The following is a 13,826-nucleotide window of genomic DNA, read 5'->3' on the forward strand; positions in this document are numbered from 1 at the left end:
CTGGAGTGACTCTAGTCAAACATGCTTTTGTTCTCAATTGGTGAAAAATTCCCTCACTTTGCTCTCAAAGATACAGTTAATAAGATAGCGTGTGCTCAGGGAGGTGTGTGACGTTACAATGAGAGTGTAAAGAGTGGGGCTCATCTAAGGAGAGCGATTTCCCCACAGTTATTGATTCAGGAACAGGACATCCCCTCCATCCTCTGTTTGGCAGCTGCTGCGCAGTTTGTCTGCTACGAGGTACCACCGAATTCCCATTCCTGCAGGGATCACAACAGAGCCTGCCCGGGGGCTTCATCCCGCTCCACCTTCCGTTTCATCCCCCCTTAGCATCCGCTTCAGGCTGCAGGGGGTGTTGCATCGGCAACTATCATGGAATTCATTCTGTGCGTGCCAACCGCATTCTCTCCTGGGAAAAGCAACTGCATTTTACCCTAAAATTTCCTAATATTACAGCTTCTGTTGGAATGTAACTATAACTTTAGCCTCAAGATTTTTCCCCCAGATGTCTCTAATTTTCTCCCATTTCCCCACTTAATAAACCCCATGACTGTAGTCACTCAAGCCTCCCAATATCCAAATGGAGTTCAAGAGTGTTTCATGCATTTGTATTGCATGGATTATCTGATGTTTGTAGGGGTGGCCAATAGACTGATTGCCTCATAATAACCTTTTACATACAATACCTTTATCAAGGCAAAAAGCAAAAGGGTTAATATCAATAAAACATGTCCCTCTCCCCATAATATCAAACTGTGCTCATGGAGAGGAATCGTGAAACATCTGGGGCAGCCATCAGAATATGGAGCAGCCTCCTGCCCCGGTGTTACTATCTCAGCAAAGTTTGGAACTGCAGCAGTTAAAGCTGCAGCATTTGCATTCAACTGTTGGTAATCAACTGCAAAACTGCAAAACACCACTACCATTGGCTTCTTTACCAGCCACAACCGTGAATTGTAGGGCAAGTTCTTTTAACAATGCCTCTTTTTTTCCAAATCTGCCACCACCTCTGATAGGAGAGTATTGCTTTTCATTAATATCTTGAAAATAATGCAGTGGTGTTGATGACTGATTATTTTTCAGAGTCTGATTTATTCAACATTCTTTCAGATTCTGTTTGAATCCCTGGCAAACCAGAGCATCTCACTGTGAAACTCCATAAACTTTCATCCAAGAGCTTCCAAGTTCGTTCTCAAAGTAAATCAAATAAAGTTTTGTTTGGACAGCCTCCACAAGCAGTTCAGCCTTAATTAACCATATTTCCCCCAGAGGCCAGATGGAGGCTTTTGCTGTGGAATATTCCTTTATTGTTCCATCAATTGATGTAAATTTAATTTTATAGCAACTGGGTATCATTCTAAAAAATATTTGTTTTTTTCTTTGTATTCATTAACACTTGAGCCCCTGCACAAATTAAAAATTCAACCATAATTTTTAGAGGACCAACTTTGAGGATTATTATTTGAAGGTTTGGGACATTTGCCTGTAAGCCACTTACTGCTAATACCCACTGGGCACAGTGCCTCGTTGCCCCCCCCAGGAATGTGGGGAGTTTGCCATGGATTCTGTCAAATTAAGTCCTGTCTTGCTGAGGAAAGCACATGCTCCTTCTGATACAAAAATTATTCCTGAGTTTGTTTTTCCTCATTACTGCTATTTTTCTTCACTGTAGTTAAAGACTGAACCATCTTAGGGATGTCATCCCTGGAGGCACCATGTATCCAGCACTGAGGTACTCCCAGCTCTTGGGCCTGGCGCCACAGGTCACACCGTTCTTTATCAAATTTGCATCTCTTGTTAACATTTTCCATTAAATTTGGACCTTTCATTAGGCCTTTAATTAAATCTGGACTGTGGAGTGTTAAGCTGGACTCACAGTGCACGATCCATCGGTTTCTCCACAGAGGAACTGATCCAGCCTATTCAGTGCCCCTAACTCACCAGTCCTTGCACTAATTCTTACAGGAGGTTACAGGCTTTGCTGGCCTGGAGCACAACCACAACTGGTGTTTGTGTTATTCAGAGCATGAGCACCTTGCAAGTGGTCTTGGACCTTGGCAGCAAATATCTTAAGAGTATCCAGGAGGTCTCGGACAGGTCTCCTGTCTCACTCTCAAAGGCTAAGGATGACTTTAATACCTTATTTTCTGACTTCAACACAGTATAGTCTTGATCCAAAATTGGTTTGGAAACAAGGGTGTCCTTAGATTCTTTTGGTGCACAAGAAAAACCTGCTCCTAAAACTGCACAAATGATGTCTTTACCTCTTTCCACTTTAGATTTTTGCTCATCCTTACACTGTTCAATGTGTTCCATGACTTTCTTTTCATCTTTCCAAAACATCTGAGTTTGCTTCTTCCCAGCCTGGGAAGGGGCACATTTGTGCTTTTGCAGTAGCCTATCCACGACAATCCTACTGAGTGTGCCCATTTTCTAACAGGTAAAGGTGGGGGAGGGTTTCCTCGAGTCTTTTATATTTGATCAGTCTGTCAGCACCCCAGGAAAGATGAGAGCCTTGTGGCCAACCAGCCTGTCAGTGCCCCAGAATGGCGACCTAACTGCACAGACCAGTGTATTGGAGGGTGGGTCAACTAACCTTCAGAGAGTCAAAAGCCCTATTTCAATTTAGAAAGAGAGGCCCCTCCTGGATTTCCCCTGTTCTTAGTCAGTATGTTATCAGTTTTGTCAAGTATGCTACCCATGCCAGAGCCTTCAGAGTACTCACAATAACAGTTTATGGGATAACACACTTTATAAATATGACAGAAAATCGTGACAGGTTGAGGTTTGAGGATTGCCACTTACAGTATCTAACTGTAAAAACGTATTCAAAGCAATACATGGAAAATTCCCAACAAAAGCTGTCTCAAGATAATCAATATGTGGAGAATATGGTTCTTACCCAGCAGATGTGGCTGCAGGGCCTTCAGGGAAGAACACAGACTCAGGCTGACGACAGACCCCAGAAGTTACAATGGAGACTTCCCCAACTTCTCCCCTTTCTTTATGTTTACGTGGAGCTTGAGTGACTTCAGTCATACAGCAAGGGGTGGCTGTACCTTGGGTAACTTTGGGATGAAAATGTGTAACAGCATTTTGTCTCAGCTAACCTTGGGATGGAGGTGTGCTAGGTGTTACACCCGAGGAGAGTCCTGAGACAGCAGCAAGACATCTTCTCCTATCTCCCTTAGTTTGTTGGAAATGATGCAACTTTTTTTTTAATTTAACTTTAGTCAGGGGTTTGTTTTGCTCACCTTTGCCCAGGGGGAGGGGAATTGAAGTTTCTCTTCAAATTACTCTGTTCACCAGGTAAAGCCTGATGAGCTTAAAATCTACAGATTTGGAGTAGCCAGAAAATACCGAGGAGATAAATGAGCATTAAGGAACCATCACCCTGGGGCGGTTGGAGACACCTGGTCTGGGAAAAGATGGATAAGAGAATCAAAGAATGATTAATTAACATTGAAGGTGGAGGAATCAATAACCGATAGGATATCACACACTAAGAATTGTGTAATTTAAGACCAATGAACATGAATTTCTTTGAGGTTTGTATGTACAAATACGTAAAAAGTCTAGTAAAGAACCATGTGTGATGGAAAGACTTTCACTGTACAACCTGGGCATGTGTGAATGAAATAATTCCTATTGCACACCCTGGCCAGAATAACATTCTGGCCAGAATAAAGTAATGCCTTGATTCTCTAACACTGAAAAGATGTTGTTGGAGAGTTTGTTTTCCCTGTAGTTTCAGTGATAATGTGACTATGACTTTAGCCTCAAGATAATTCTCAGTGTTCTTTACTTTCCACCCAGTCATTTTCCTATATTGTGCTAGTGCTGATCATTTAAAAAGAAAATATTTTTTTTGTTTGGGTCAAACCCAGCCCAGAAAACACCCTCAGCTCCCTCCTTCTGCTCTGATCTGATGGTTGTAGCAAGTTTTATCTCATTTCTTAGTGTTTTCACTGTGGACTGTTTCCTCAGCAAAATGAAAATTTATTGCCAGGAAAAAAAATCCAGAAATAATTACAACTATAAAAATGTAACTGAACTTTGATGGCCTTTCTGGGAAAGAGGACCATATTCCTACTTGTCAGTTCTGGTGCCTTTGTTGTTGTTCTTATTTTTTTTACTGGGGCCTTACATTTCTTCCGCTGAACCTCCTGAATTTCACATGGAGGAAAATACATTTTCCAATCTAAAAGGGAAGGAGAATGAACATTTATGTATCTATCTTTTTACAGAATAGAATGAAAATGAACCAACTTCAGTCTTTGCTGAGTGACAGCCTTGTCAGCACAAAAAGCATGTGGAAAATGCAGTTATCGATATAAAGACAAGTCTCTGCACTGACCTTTGGCTTTAATGTGTGAGATCAAGAGCTTCCTGGGAAGTAACAGCAGAGGTAGAAACTCTGTGAAGCCAGAGCACAAAGCAGCAATAATGGCAGGGAGCACAGCTCTCTACTAAATCCATTTGTTCTCTCAGCCTCAGAGCCCAGTGCCGGGGTACAGCCCAGCTTGCAAGGTGATTGCAAATTTAACATTTTTGATTTTTGGAACAAAGATGCCACTTAAGTGGCATTTTGAAGGAGTCCTTTTTAACCATTTTGTACTCAGTGATCCTGACAGTAAAGCAGATGGATGTAGGTCCCTTTTCTGGCCCTGAGACCTGCTGGAATGGAATGTGCTATGCTCATGCTATAACCCCAAAACTGTGGCTGAACAGGGATGCCTGTTGGGAACACAGATCTAGATTCAACACCAGGAGTCAATATAGAAATATTTTCTGCCCAGTTCTGGAGAAACAAAGCAGTGGAACCACCTGTAGCTGCCAAGTTACTATCACCGATACAGCACATTAAAGAAGGCCATTTTTCTATCCAATGACAGCTCTGTCTGTGCCCAGAATCACAGAACCACAGAATCATTTAGGCTGGATAAGACCTAAGATCATCAAGTCCAGCCATTAACCCAGCACTGCCAAGCCCACCATGAAACCATGTCCCTCAGTGCCACATTTACACATCTTTTAAATACCTCCAGGGATGGTGACTCCACCACTGCACTGGGCAGCTTGTTCCAGTGTTTCACAACCATTTTGGTGAAGAAATTACTCCTAATATCCAATTTGAACCTCCACTTATGCCACTTGAGGTTATCTCATCTTGTTCTGTCACTTGTAACTTGAGAGAAGAGCCCAACCAGGCTTCATCCTCCTGTCGGCTGTACAGAGAGACGTGGTCTCCCCTGAACCTCCTTTTCTCCAGGCTGAGCCCCCCCAGCTGCTCCTCATCAGACTTGTGCTGCAGCCCCTTCCCCAGCTCCGTTCCCTTCCCTGGACACGCTCCAGCCCCTCAATGTCCTTCCTGAGCTGAGGGCCCAGAACTGGACACGGCCCCAGAGGTGACCTCACGGTGCCCAGCACAGGGGACAGTCACTGCCCTGGTCCTGCTGCTACACCATGGCTGGCACAGCCCAGGTGCCATTGGCCTCTTGCCCACCTGGGCACACCTGGCTCATGTTCATCTGCTGTCACCAGCACCCCCAGGTCCTTTTTCACTGGGCAGCTTTCCAGTCACTGCTCCCAGCCTCTGGCACTGCAGGGGTTGTTGTGACCCAAATGCAGGACCCAGCATTTGGCTTTGTTGAACCTCAAACAACTGACCTCAGCCCATGGATCCAGCCTGTCCAGATCCCTCTGCAGAGCCTTCCCACTGTCCAACAGATCAACACTCCAGCCCAAATTGGTGCTGTCTGGGAACCTACTGAGGGCGGACTTGGTCTCCTCATCCAAACCATCAATAAAAACATTAAACAGAGCTGGCCTCGATGTTGAACCTTGGGGAATGAGATTTATTAAATCTAACAGCAAGGCCTTCCCTTATAAACTAGCTTTAGACTAGCTCTATCTTATTTTCAGCAGGACTATACAAAGAGCTGAAGCGGGTCCAAAAGGTACCACTGTGTTATTTAGCCCTGAGTCTGGCAAGCTGGCTCAGTAATAAATTCAGGAGCCATATAATATTTGATTTGAGCTCTTTTTTTTTTACTGTGGGAGGAAGGGAGAAAGTGTAAAGCTGAAAGACTGCAAAAAATGCCAACACTTTCAAAATCCTGTAACAATATTCACACATTATTTGTTCTTGCAAATAATCACATTGTTCATAACTGGACACTGTTGTTAGCAAAGACTAATTCTAAGTTTTTCCAGGGCCAGATTTGCAATAGTTAGTCTTTGGAGTTTACTCTTGTTGTCCTGGAGGATTTCTCTGTGGGAAGAAAAAAGAAAAAAAGGTAACTTTTCTTTGCATGTTACAAGATATTGCTGAAAATTATTTAAAGTGCTGCTCAGTGTTTATTCTTCAGAGCAGATAATACCTGACAAATACAGGTATTTTTATTTTCAGATAGAAATGGCACTGTCATAATTAGAGTGCAGTACGGTGTGAGGGGAATATGGATTTGAAAAAAAAGATCTCCATTACAGCAATTCTGTATATGACTTTTATAATTGTTGATTTAATTTTATGCCCTTGTGGTATTATAGCAGATAACTTTAGAGAGAAAGGTAGCTGAATCAACAGAAAACTTGGACTTCATCAACCTCAAGACTGCTCATTAGGAAATAAAGTATAGAAGTTAGAAACTTTAAACAAGAAACTGCTGCTTTACAATATTCCAGCTGCTGAACTCCCTTCTGTTTTTTCAAGAACACTTGTGGGTTTTCTGCTCATAAAAAGGACTACCGTATGCATCTTCCTTCTAAGTTTCTTAACTAAATTGAAAGTGACATCTTCAATATTTAGTTTAAGATGCTCTGCCTTATCTCTCTAATGCTATATTTTAACCTAGTTCCAGACAACATGGTTTTTAATCTCACTAAGCAAAGTAAGTTCTCTAGGAACATTACAGCTATGCAGGGAGGTACAGACTCAAGGGACAAAGGAAATTGCTACATTAACACATTTTCAGACTATCCTGTACATCCTTGAATAATAAAATATATTTTACAATGTGAATTTGCATTGTCAGTGACTGCAATAAAAAGTTACTTTAAACTGCAGTGGATTGCAGGAGGAACAACAGTTCCGAGGAGGAACAACATCAGTGCTGACACTGAATCAGGCTGCATGTACTGTAGACCAGGCTTTATGATTTTTTCAGCTTCAGAAACATAACAATTATTAGCTCAAGTCACATGAGAACAAAATCATTTTAAGCTATACTTGATTCTAAATTTGTTCCATTTAAAAACGGAGTTTAATAGCCTGAATCAAAAAATCTCATTCTTACAGGGGAAAAAAATCCACAGAAAAATCCCACACACGAGTTGCCATTTTTAAATAGTCTGAAGTGTCAATTTTATTCCCTGACAGCTCACTCAAGAGCTGGTGACTAGGACAAGAGAAAGGTGTGCTCTGAGCCTTCTGCAAAGCTCAAGGAGACATCATCAGACTTTTAGACCAGTACTGATTCTGATTCCAAACCATCGGGTAGGAACACGCGGGGTTTAAGGATGCGAAGTGGCGAGCTCTGAGCGCGGCTGCTCCCCCCAACAGAGCCCGGGGCAGCCTCCCCTGCGCGTTTATGGCATCAGGGCTGGCACAGCTCCCACACCCTCAGTGCCCGTGGAGTAAAATCGAGTCTGAGACACTCAGAGTTCTGAAATCACAGCATTTGCTCAGCTGGAGCACCCCCCATCACACACACACCGGCACAGCCACGGGCAATAGGCCAAGCTCCCCGTGTGCTGGGGCAGCGGCCGGTCTGTGCTGCAAGGCCAAGCGGGAAAACAGATTCCTGTGCCAACCCCTGGAATAATCCAGGTCGTTAGCAGAAATAATGAAGAGCTGTGCTAGTATTTCTGATCCGCACATCTGTCGCTCCAAAGTAGAAGAACCTCGCCCTGCTCCTGCCCTTGACCGGCAGGGAGTACCGAGCGCAAGGGAGAGGAGCTGGGAGAGGAGGAGCTGGGATCGGACTCTGCTCGCGAGTTAGGCGGGGTTTGTTCGGGGCACAGACTGTCCGTCCTTCTTTACAGGAAAAAGGTGAGCTCGGGAGCCACACAACTTCTTAAAACATGTTTTCAGCCACTGTTGGCAGATCTGGGAGCTTGGAAAGGTTGGAAACTTGTATCTCAGTTCCTGTGCTTTTTTATGCATTTGAGAGTATTGTAAATATTCAGATCCTCTTGGGGTTTTTTGTTTTGTTTTGCTTTGTTTTACATTTTTGTGGGCCTGCTTCAAGCAACAAAGACAATAATTTATGAAAAAGCAGGTTAATGAACGCTGATGAAAGAGGGACAAAACCTTCTTTCCTGCCTTATTTTTAACTGACTAAATTTAAACCCAGTTAAGATAGAAGAAACAATTGTTACAGGGTGGCATCAGGTGGGCTTCCCATTGAATTTTTTTGCTGATACAGGCAAATTTTGTGGAACTGGATTAAATGGTTGAGAACAATGAATAGACACCCAGCCTCAGAAAGAAAAGCCTTTAAATTGCATTTTATATAAATAATTGGAAGCGCTTATTCGCCATAAAATAGCCACAGAGCACCACCCCGTGGGGATTGACATCGCTGGTGTTTCAATCTGTTTATCATTCTGCATTTGCAGTCTTACCAGAAATAACTGGGAATGCATTTAGCTTTGCCTGTGCAGAAATCAGGGATTTTTACAGAGTACAGTGGTCTGTCACACAGTGCTGGCTACTTGAAGAGGCTCTGGCCTGCAGCCCATCCTGTGCTGCTCTCAGGAAGTAACACAGTTGTTCCCTTTGTGATTGCCTCTCCTCATCTCCTTTCACCCAGCACCCAAGGAGCAGAGAGAAGACTGTTCCTCATTTAATTTTACCAGGCAGAAGGAACTCAGCCCATCTCAACAGCTGCTGGTGACAAAAGGATCCCTGGAACAGCATCTGAGGAGGAACCTGAAAGACTCCTGCAGCAGTGAGATCCCATACCACAGAAAATCAAACACATAGGAATCTCCTCCTGTGGTAAGGGAAATAGGAATTTTAAAGCCATTTGTTACCTTTCATTACTGAGATTTTTCCACTGCACTTTAAGTGTGCCTGCTTTCATGCAACATTTTTTCATGTTTTGGTTTTGGTTTTTTTTAGAGAAAATGTTTGCAGCCTATTTTGATTGCCCAGGAGGCCCAGAAAATCTCTATATGAAAGAAGTGATGAAACCAAACGCAGGAGAAGGAGAAGTTCTTGTGAAAGTCTCTGCCAGTGCTCTGAATCGGGCCGATTTACTCCAGGTATGTGCATGTTAAGCAGATTTATGCACCTAAAAACAACACAGACTTTGTGAAGTCTTGACAGATCTGATGAGCTTAAAGAGTTTGAACCTGGTGAGCATTTGGATGGGAGAGTTCATAGGGCTGAAAGAGAGATGTTTGTTGATTCAGCAGATAAATGTTTTTATCTGAGTTAGTGCAGTGCTGGGCTGGCGCGGAAAGGTAGCTGCCTTACAAAAAAAAACATGTTAAAACCAAAGCTCTGGATCTTTCTAGATCTTAGACCTTTTTCAGGACATTTGAGATGAAAAGGCACAGTTCCAGTGGGAGAAAATTTATTCAAATTCACATTCACATTATTAGTTTGAACTGCAAACCATGTTCTTCAAATTGAGACCATAATACCTCCACAACAGGGATTAGCCTGGACAAAGGGGACTCACAACTATTTCAATTTATTCTTATTTTAAGAATAAAACTTAGGAAGAAGAATACTTAGGAAGCAGAGGTGTTTCTAGAGATTAGAAGATCCTCAAATTACTGATATATATATATATATATGTATATACACACACACATATACACAGGGCAAAATCAGGATTAAAGAAATAGAATTTAGGCTGGAAACATGAAGGAAATATTGCAGGTCATTACACTCACTGATGTTTTTGGCTTTTCCTTCCTTGCCTTCTCTTTTGTTGTTGTTGGTGGTGGTTGTTTTTGTTTTTTGTTTTTTTTTAGAGGAGAGGGAAGTATCGTCCCCCCAAGGGAGCAAGTGATATTTTAGGCCTGGAAGCAGCAGGGAGCGTGGCTGGGCTGGGTCCCAGCTGCTCGGGCCGCTGGAAGATCGGCGATGCAGTGATGGCTCTGCTCTCCGGGGGAGGCCAGGCACAATTCGTGACAGTGCCCGAAGGTCTTCTGATGCCAATTCCCAAAGATATGACTTTTATTCAGGCTGCAGCCATTCCTGAAGCCTGGCTAACAGCATTTCAGCTGCTCCATTTTGTAGGTGAGAGGTGCATTTGCCCATTTATCCCACCAACACAGCTCATCTTCCTGTTACAAAATCCTCTCCTTGTTGCCTCCATTTGAATGCTCTTTGCCTTCAAAGAACCTTTTCTCTGTCACTTTCTACCCTGCTGATTATATATTTATGAAGAAGGATATAGAAAGATAGTCAGAATTCTTTTCATCTATATTTCTCAGTTTGAATCACTTAATGGTTTGGGTTGAAAAGGATCTTAAAGATCATCTAGCTCCACTCCCCTGCCATGGACAGGGACACCTTCCATTAAACCTAAACCCTGAAGACACATCTGAAAACACGTCTTTCCACACACCAAAACCCTTTCACACACCTGAAAACACATCTTACTTCTAAGGATCTGGATGACCGTATCAAGAACTTCATCACTAATTGCTTGTGGATCTACAGTAGGCAACATCTTGTACCTTGTTTAACAGGCATATTATTTATAGGTAAAATCCACTCTGAGATGATTTAATATAGACAGAAGCCCACATCTTCATTTTAAAAATATGCTGCCAAGGTAATAAACAGTAGCACTTGCCAGGGTTTTCCTCAGGCAAGAAATACCCCCCTTCTACACTCTCTAGCAGTAGCCTCTAAAAGATTCAGTTAGGAACAAAAGTTCAAACATAACTTTCCTGCAGACTTGCTTCAAGCAGTGCTGCTTCCTGGGGATCAGTGGGAGGTTACTTGGTGCCTCACTTTCAGGAGCAATTGGTGAAACACAAATTAATGCAACTAACAGATGATAAAATTATTGGTACAACTGGTCTTTATGTTACTCAGCATTCTGGTATTTCTCCATTGATGACTGCCTCATTTCTCAGTATGAACACCTTCCAAGTGTGTTTTCTACTGATGGTATTAAAAGGCTGTGACTGCACTCACTTAAGCATCTTGGTCACAGATGCCCAGAACTGCACATGGCCAAGACAAAGTCCTTTCACTGAGGCTGGTAAAATTATGTCCTGTCAGCACACTGCAACCGCTGCTACTTCTGGATTTCTCTCTTTTATGAAGGTTATGAAGATGTCCGATTGTCCAAAGTTGAATCAAGGGCATCTCTTCCAACCTCCTCTTGGATATCTTCCAGACTGTTCATGTTTTAATACAAAAGTGATGCCCAAAGGGTGACCACTTTCCTTATTCCCTCCTCCAGGTAAAGTACAGGAGGGTGAGAGAGTGTTGATCCACGCTGGAGCCAGCGGGGTTGGCATGGCAGCCATTCAGCTGGTGAGACTGGCAAAGGCTATTCCCATTGTGACAGCAGGAACTCAGGAGAAAGTGGAAGCAACAGCAAACGCTGGAGCAGCTGCAGGGTTCAACTACAAGAATGAAGACTTCAGTGAAAAGGTCTTGGAGTTCACCCAAGGTAAAAACCTCTCTGTGAAAGTGTGAATGAACTTCCCAATGTGTCGATACACACTCAGTTTCAGCTGTCACTTGGTGAGGGAGCAGAGAGTAGTATGTAAGCTCAGCCTGATAACCTGTTCTGCCCACAAAGGGCCTTTCCTTGGTTTAATTGTGCTGTTTTCTGGAAAGGCTCCCTTTATCTGTGTTCTTCTGGGTCATAAATATTGTGCTTTGTTATTGCTGCCTCCCCAAGGAACTGTGAGACCAAACTGTGAGACCCTTGCATTTTGGTGTTTGAGTCATCACAGAACCATAGCATGGCCTGGGTTGGAAATGGCTTTAAAGATCATCCCATTTCAACTCCCTTCCACTAGACCAGATTGCTCTGAGCCCCATCCAACCTGGCCTTGAACATTTCCAGGGATGGGGCAGCCACAGCTTCTCTGGGCAACCTGTGCCAGGGCCTCACCACACTTAATTCTTAAACTGTTAGAAAAATGTAGCTTTTCCAAGCATTTGGGGTGGTTTATGCCCGAATTTGCTTATGGGTGACTGATGATTCTTTTTTTGTGCCTGATTCTGTAGTTCCTTACAAATCCTGTGCCAATTCCTAATTTCAGTAGAATCGTTAAATAAGAGTTGTAGGGCTGATTCTGTACCTATAAATAACAAGGTTTTAGTCCTGTTTGAAATTACCCTACCCTTAATGCAGCTTGACTTCATTGCTGAAATCTCTTCTGTTTCTACTTGAGGTTCTGGAGTAGATATTATTTTAGATTGTGTTGGTGCCTCATACTGGGAGAAGAACCTCAACTGTCTGAGTACTGATGGCCGGTGGATTATTTATGGACTGCTGAGTGGAGGTGAAGTCCATGGGGATTTGCTGGCAAGGCTGCTTTCCAAAAGAGCCAGCATCCACACGAGCCTGTTACGGTCCCGAGACAAGCAGGCGAGTAGTGACTATCAGCAGTGTATGCAATTTGATTTTAAAATTTATGATAGTTTTGAGAGATTTCTTTTAAAACCAGTGTTAAACACATTCTTGTCAAAAAATACCCACCTTGAACTGTTACTACATGCTTTTCAAAATGTCACAAAATTATGTCCTTTTTCTATTTTTATCAAATTTCTCTCTGAACGAGAGGAATGACACCCAGGACTTCTTAATGTGCTTCATGAGTACCATAATTTAGATAGTTGGCCCCAGATTAAATAAAACTCCTGTGATTGAGCAACTTGATCAAGGCTGAGGAGGGGAAAATAAACATCTCTATTAGGTCACTTTTCAAAGTAGAAACCAAGGCCATTTGGATGCCCAGTTACCAAGGAAAATTCACTTTATGTGGAATATTCTCAGATATGGCAGTAAAAGACAGGAGATGCGGAGCCATAGGGTATATTCCATGCATGGTTTAAGACACAATATTTACAAGTACTTTATCAGTTTAAATGGTTCTGCACTGAGCTCACACCACTTTCTTTGGAGAAAGTCATTCAATTAAGATGTAATAAATCTAAAAGCCATCTTCTTGTTTGTAATCTAGATCTGTCAGGTGTTTTTATGTCCATTTCACTGTGAGAATGTCAGAAGGCGTCTCCTTGAGGGCGGTGTACATTTTATACGCCGCTCTCTGAGACACCTCGGCGAGTGAAACGATTGGAAATAACCTTGCCGGTGTTTTTTTCCGCAGTACAAGGAGCGGCTGGTGAGAGCCTTCACTGAGGAGGTGCTGCCCCATTTTTCCGGAGGGGTTTCCCCGCGTCTCCAGCCCCTCGTGGACAGTGTTTACCCCCTGCACGCTATCGCTGAGGCACACAGGGCTATGGAGGAAAACAAGAATATCGGCAAAATCGTCATCGAAATTCCCGTTTGCTTCAAGAAAGGGCCGCTGCAGTAGCTGCTCTGGGACAGCCATTGCGGGGGCTGCGCTGCGGCCATCCTGCCGCTTCTGCTCCACACCGGAAGCGATTCATGTGGGTGGCGAAGAGAGCGAAAGGATAAGAAGGAAGCGTTTATTAAAGACGCTTGTGCAGCAATTCTGCCACCGCCGATCGAACGCGTGGGACCGCGACTGAGGCTGAGGCGCGGGGGGCGGGGTTGAAGTGGGGGCGGGGCCTAAACACGGGGCGGAGCCAAAGGCGGGACCAGGGCTGGAGGGGCGAGGCCGGGATCGAGGTCACGTGGGAAGGGGGA

At 43.4% G+C, this 13,826-nt stretch overlaps 1 protein-coding gene across 1 annotated transcript; it reads left to right on the top strand.

Moving 5' to 3' along the window:
• Positions 1 to 9,132: 9,132 nt before the first annotated feature.
• TP53I3 (tumor protein p53 inducible protein 3) lies at positions 9,133 to 13,530 on the top strand. The gene is made up of 5 exons (XM_062488436.1): positions 9,133 to 9,270; positions 9,991 to 10,258; positions 11,439 to 11,651; positions 12,385 to 12,581; positions 13,324 to 13,530. Exons 1-5 carry the CDS (start codon positions 9,133 to 9,135, stop codon positions 13,528 to 13,530), a joined length of 1,023 nt encoding a protein of 340 aa, XP_062344420.1.
• Positions 13,531 to 13,826: the final 296 nt, after the last annotated feature.

Source organism: Cinclus cinclus, chromosome 3, assembly GCF_963662255.1.
Source record: "Cinclus cinclus chromosome 3, bCinCin1.1, whole genome shotgun sequence".
Lineage (NCBI taxonomy): Eukaryota > Metazoa > Chordata > Aves > Passeriformes > Cinclidae > Cinclus > Cinclus cinclus.

Excerpts from the sequence above, each read along its gene's own strand:
- TP53I3 (XM_062488436.1), top strand. The coding sequence starts at position 9,133 with ATGTTTGCAGCCTATTTTGATTGCCCAGGAGGCCCAGAAAATCTCTAT. Across the intron at positions 9,271-9,990 it reads ATCGGGCCGATTTACTCCAG|AGGAGAGGGAAGTATCGTCC; the intron begins GTATGTGCATGT and ends GTTTTTTTTTAG. Across the intron at positions 11,652-12,384 it reads GGTCTTGGAGTTCACCCAAG|GTTCTGGAGTAGATATTATT; the intron begins GTAAAAACCTCT and ends TTTCTACTTGAG.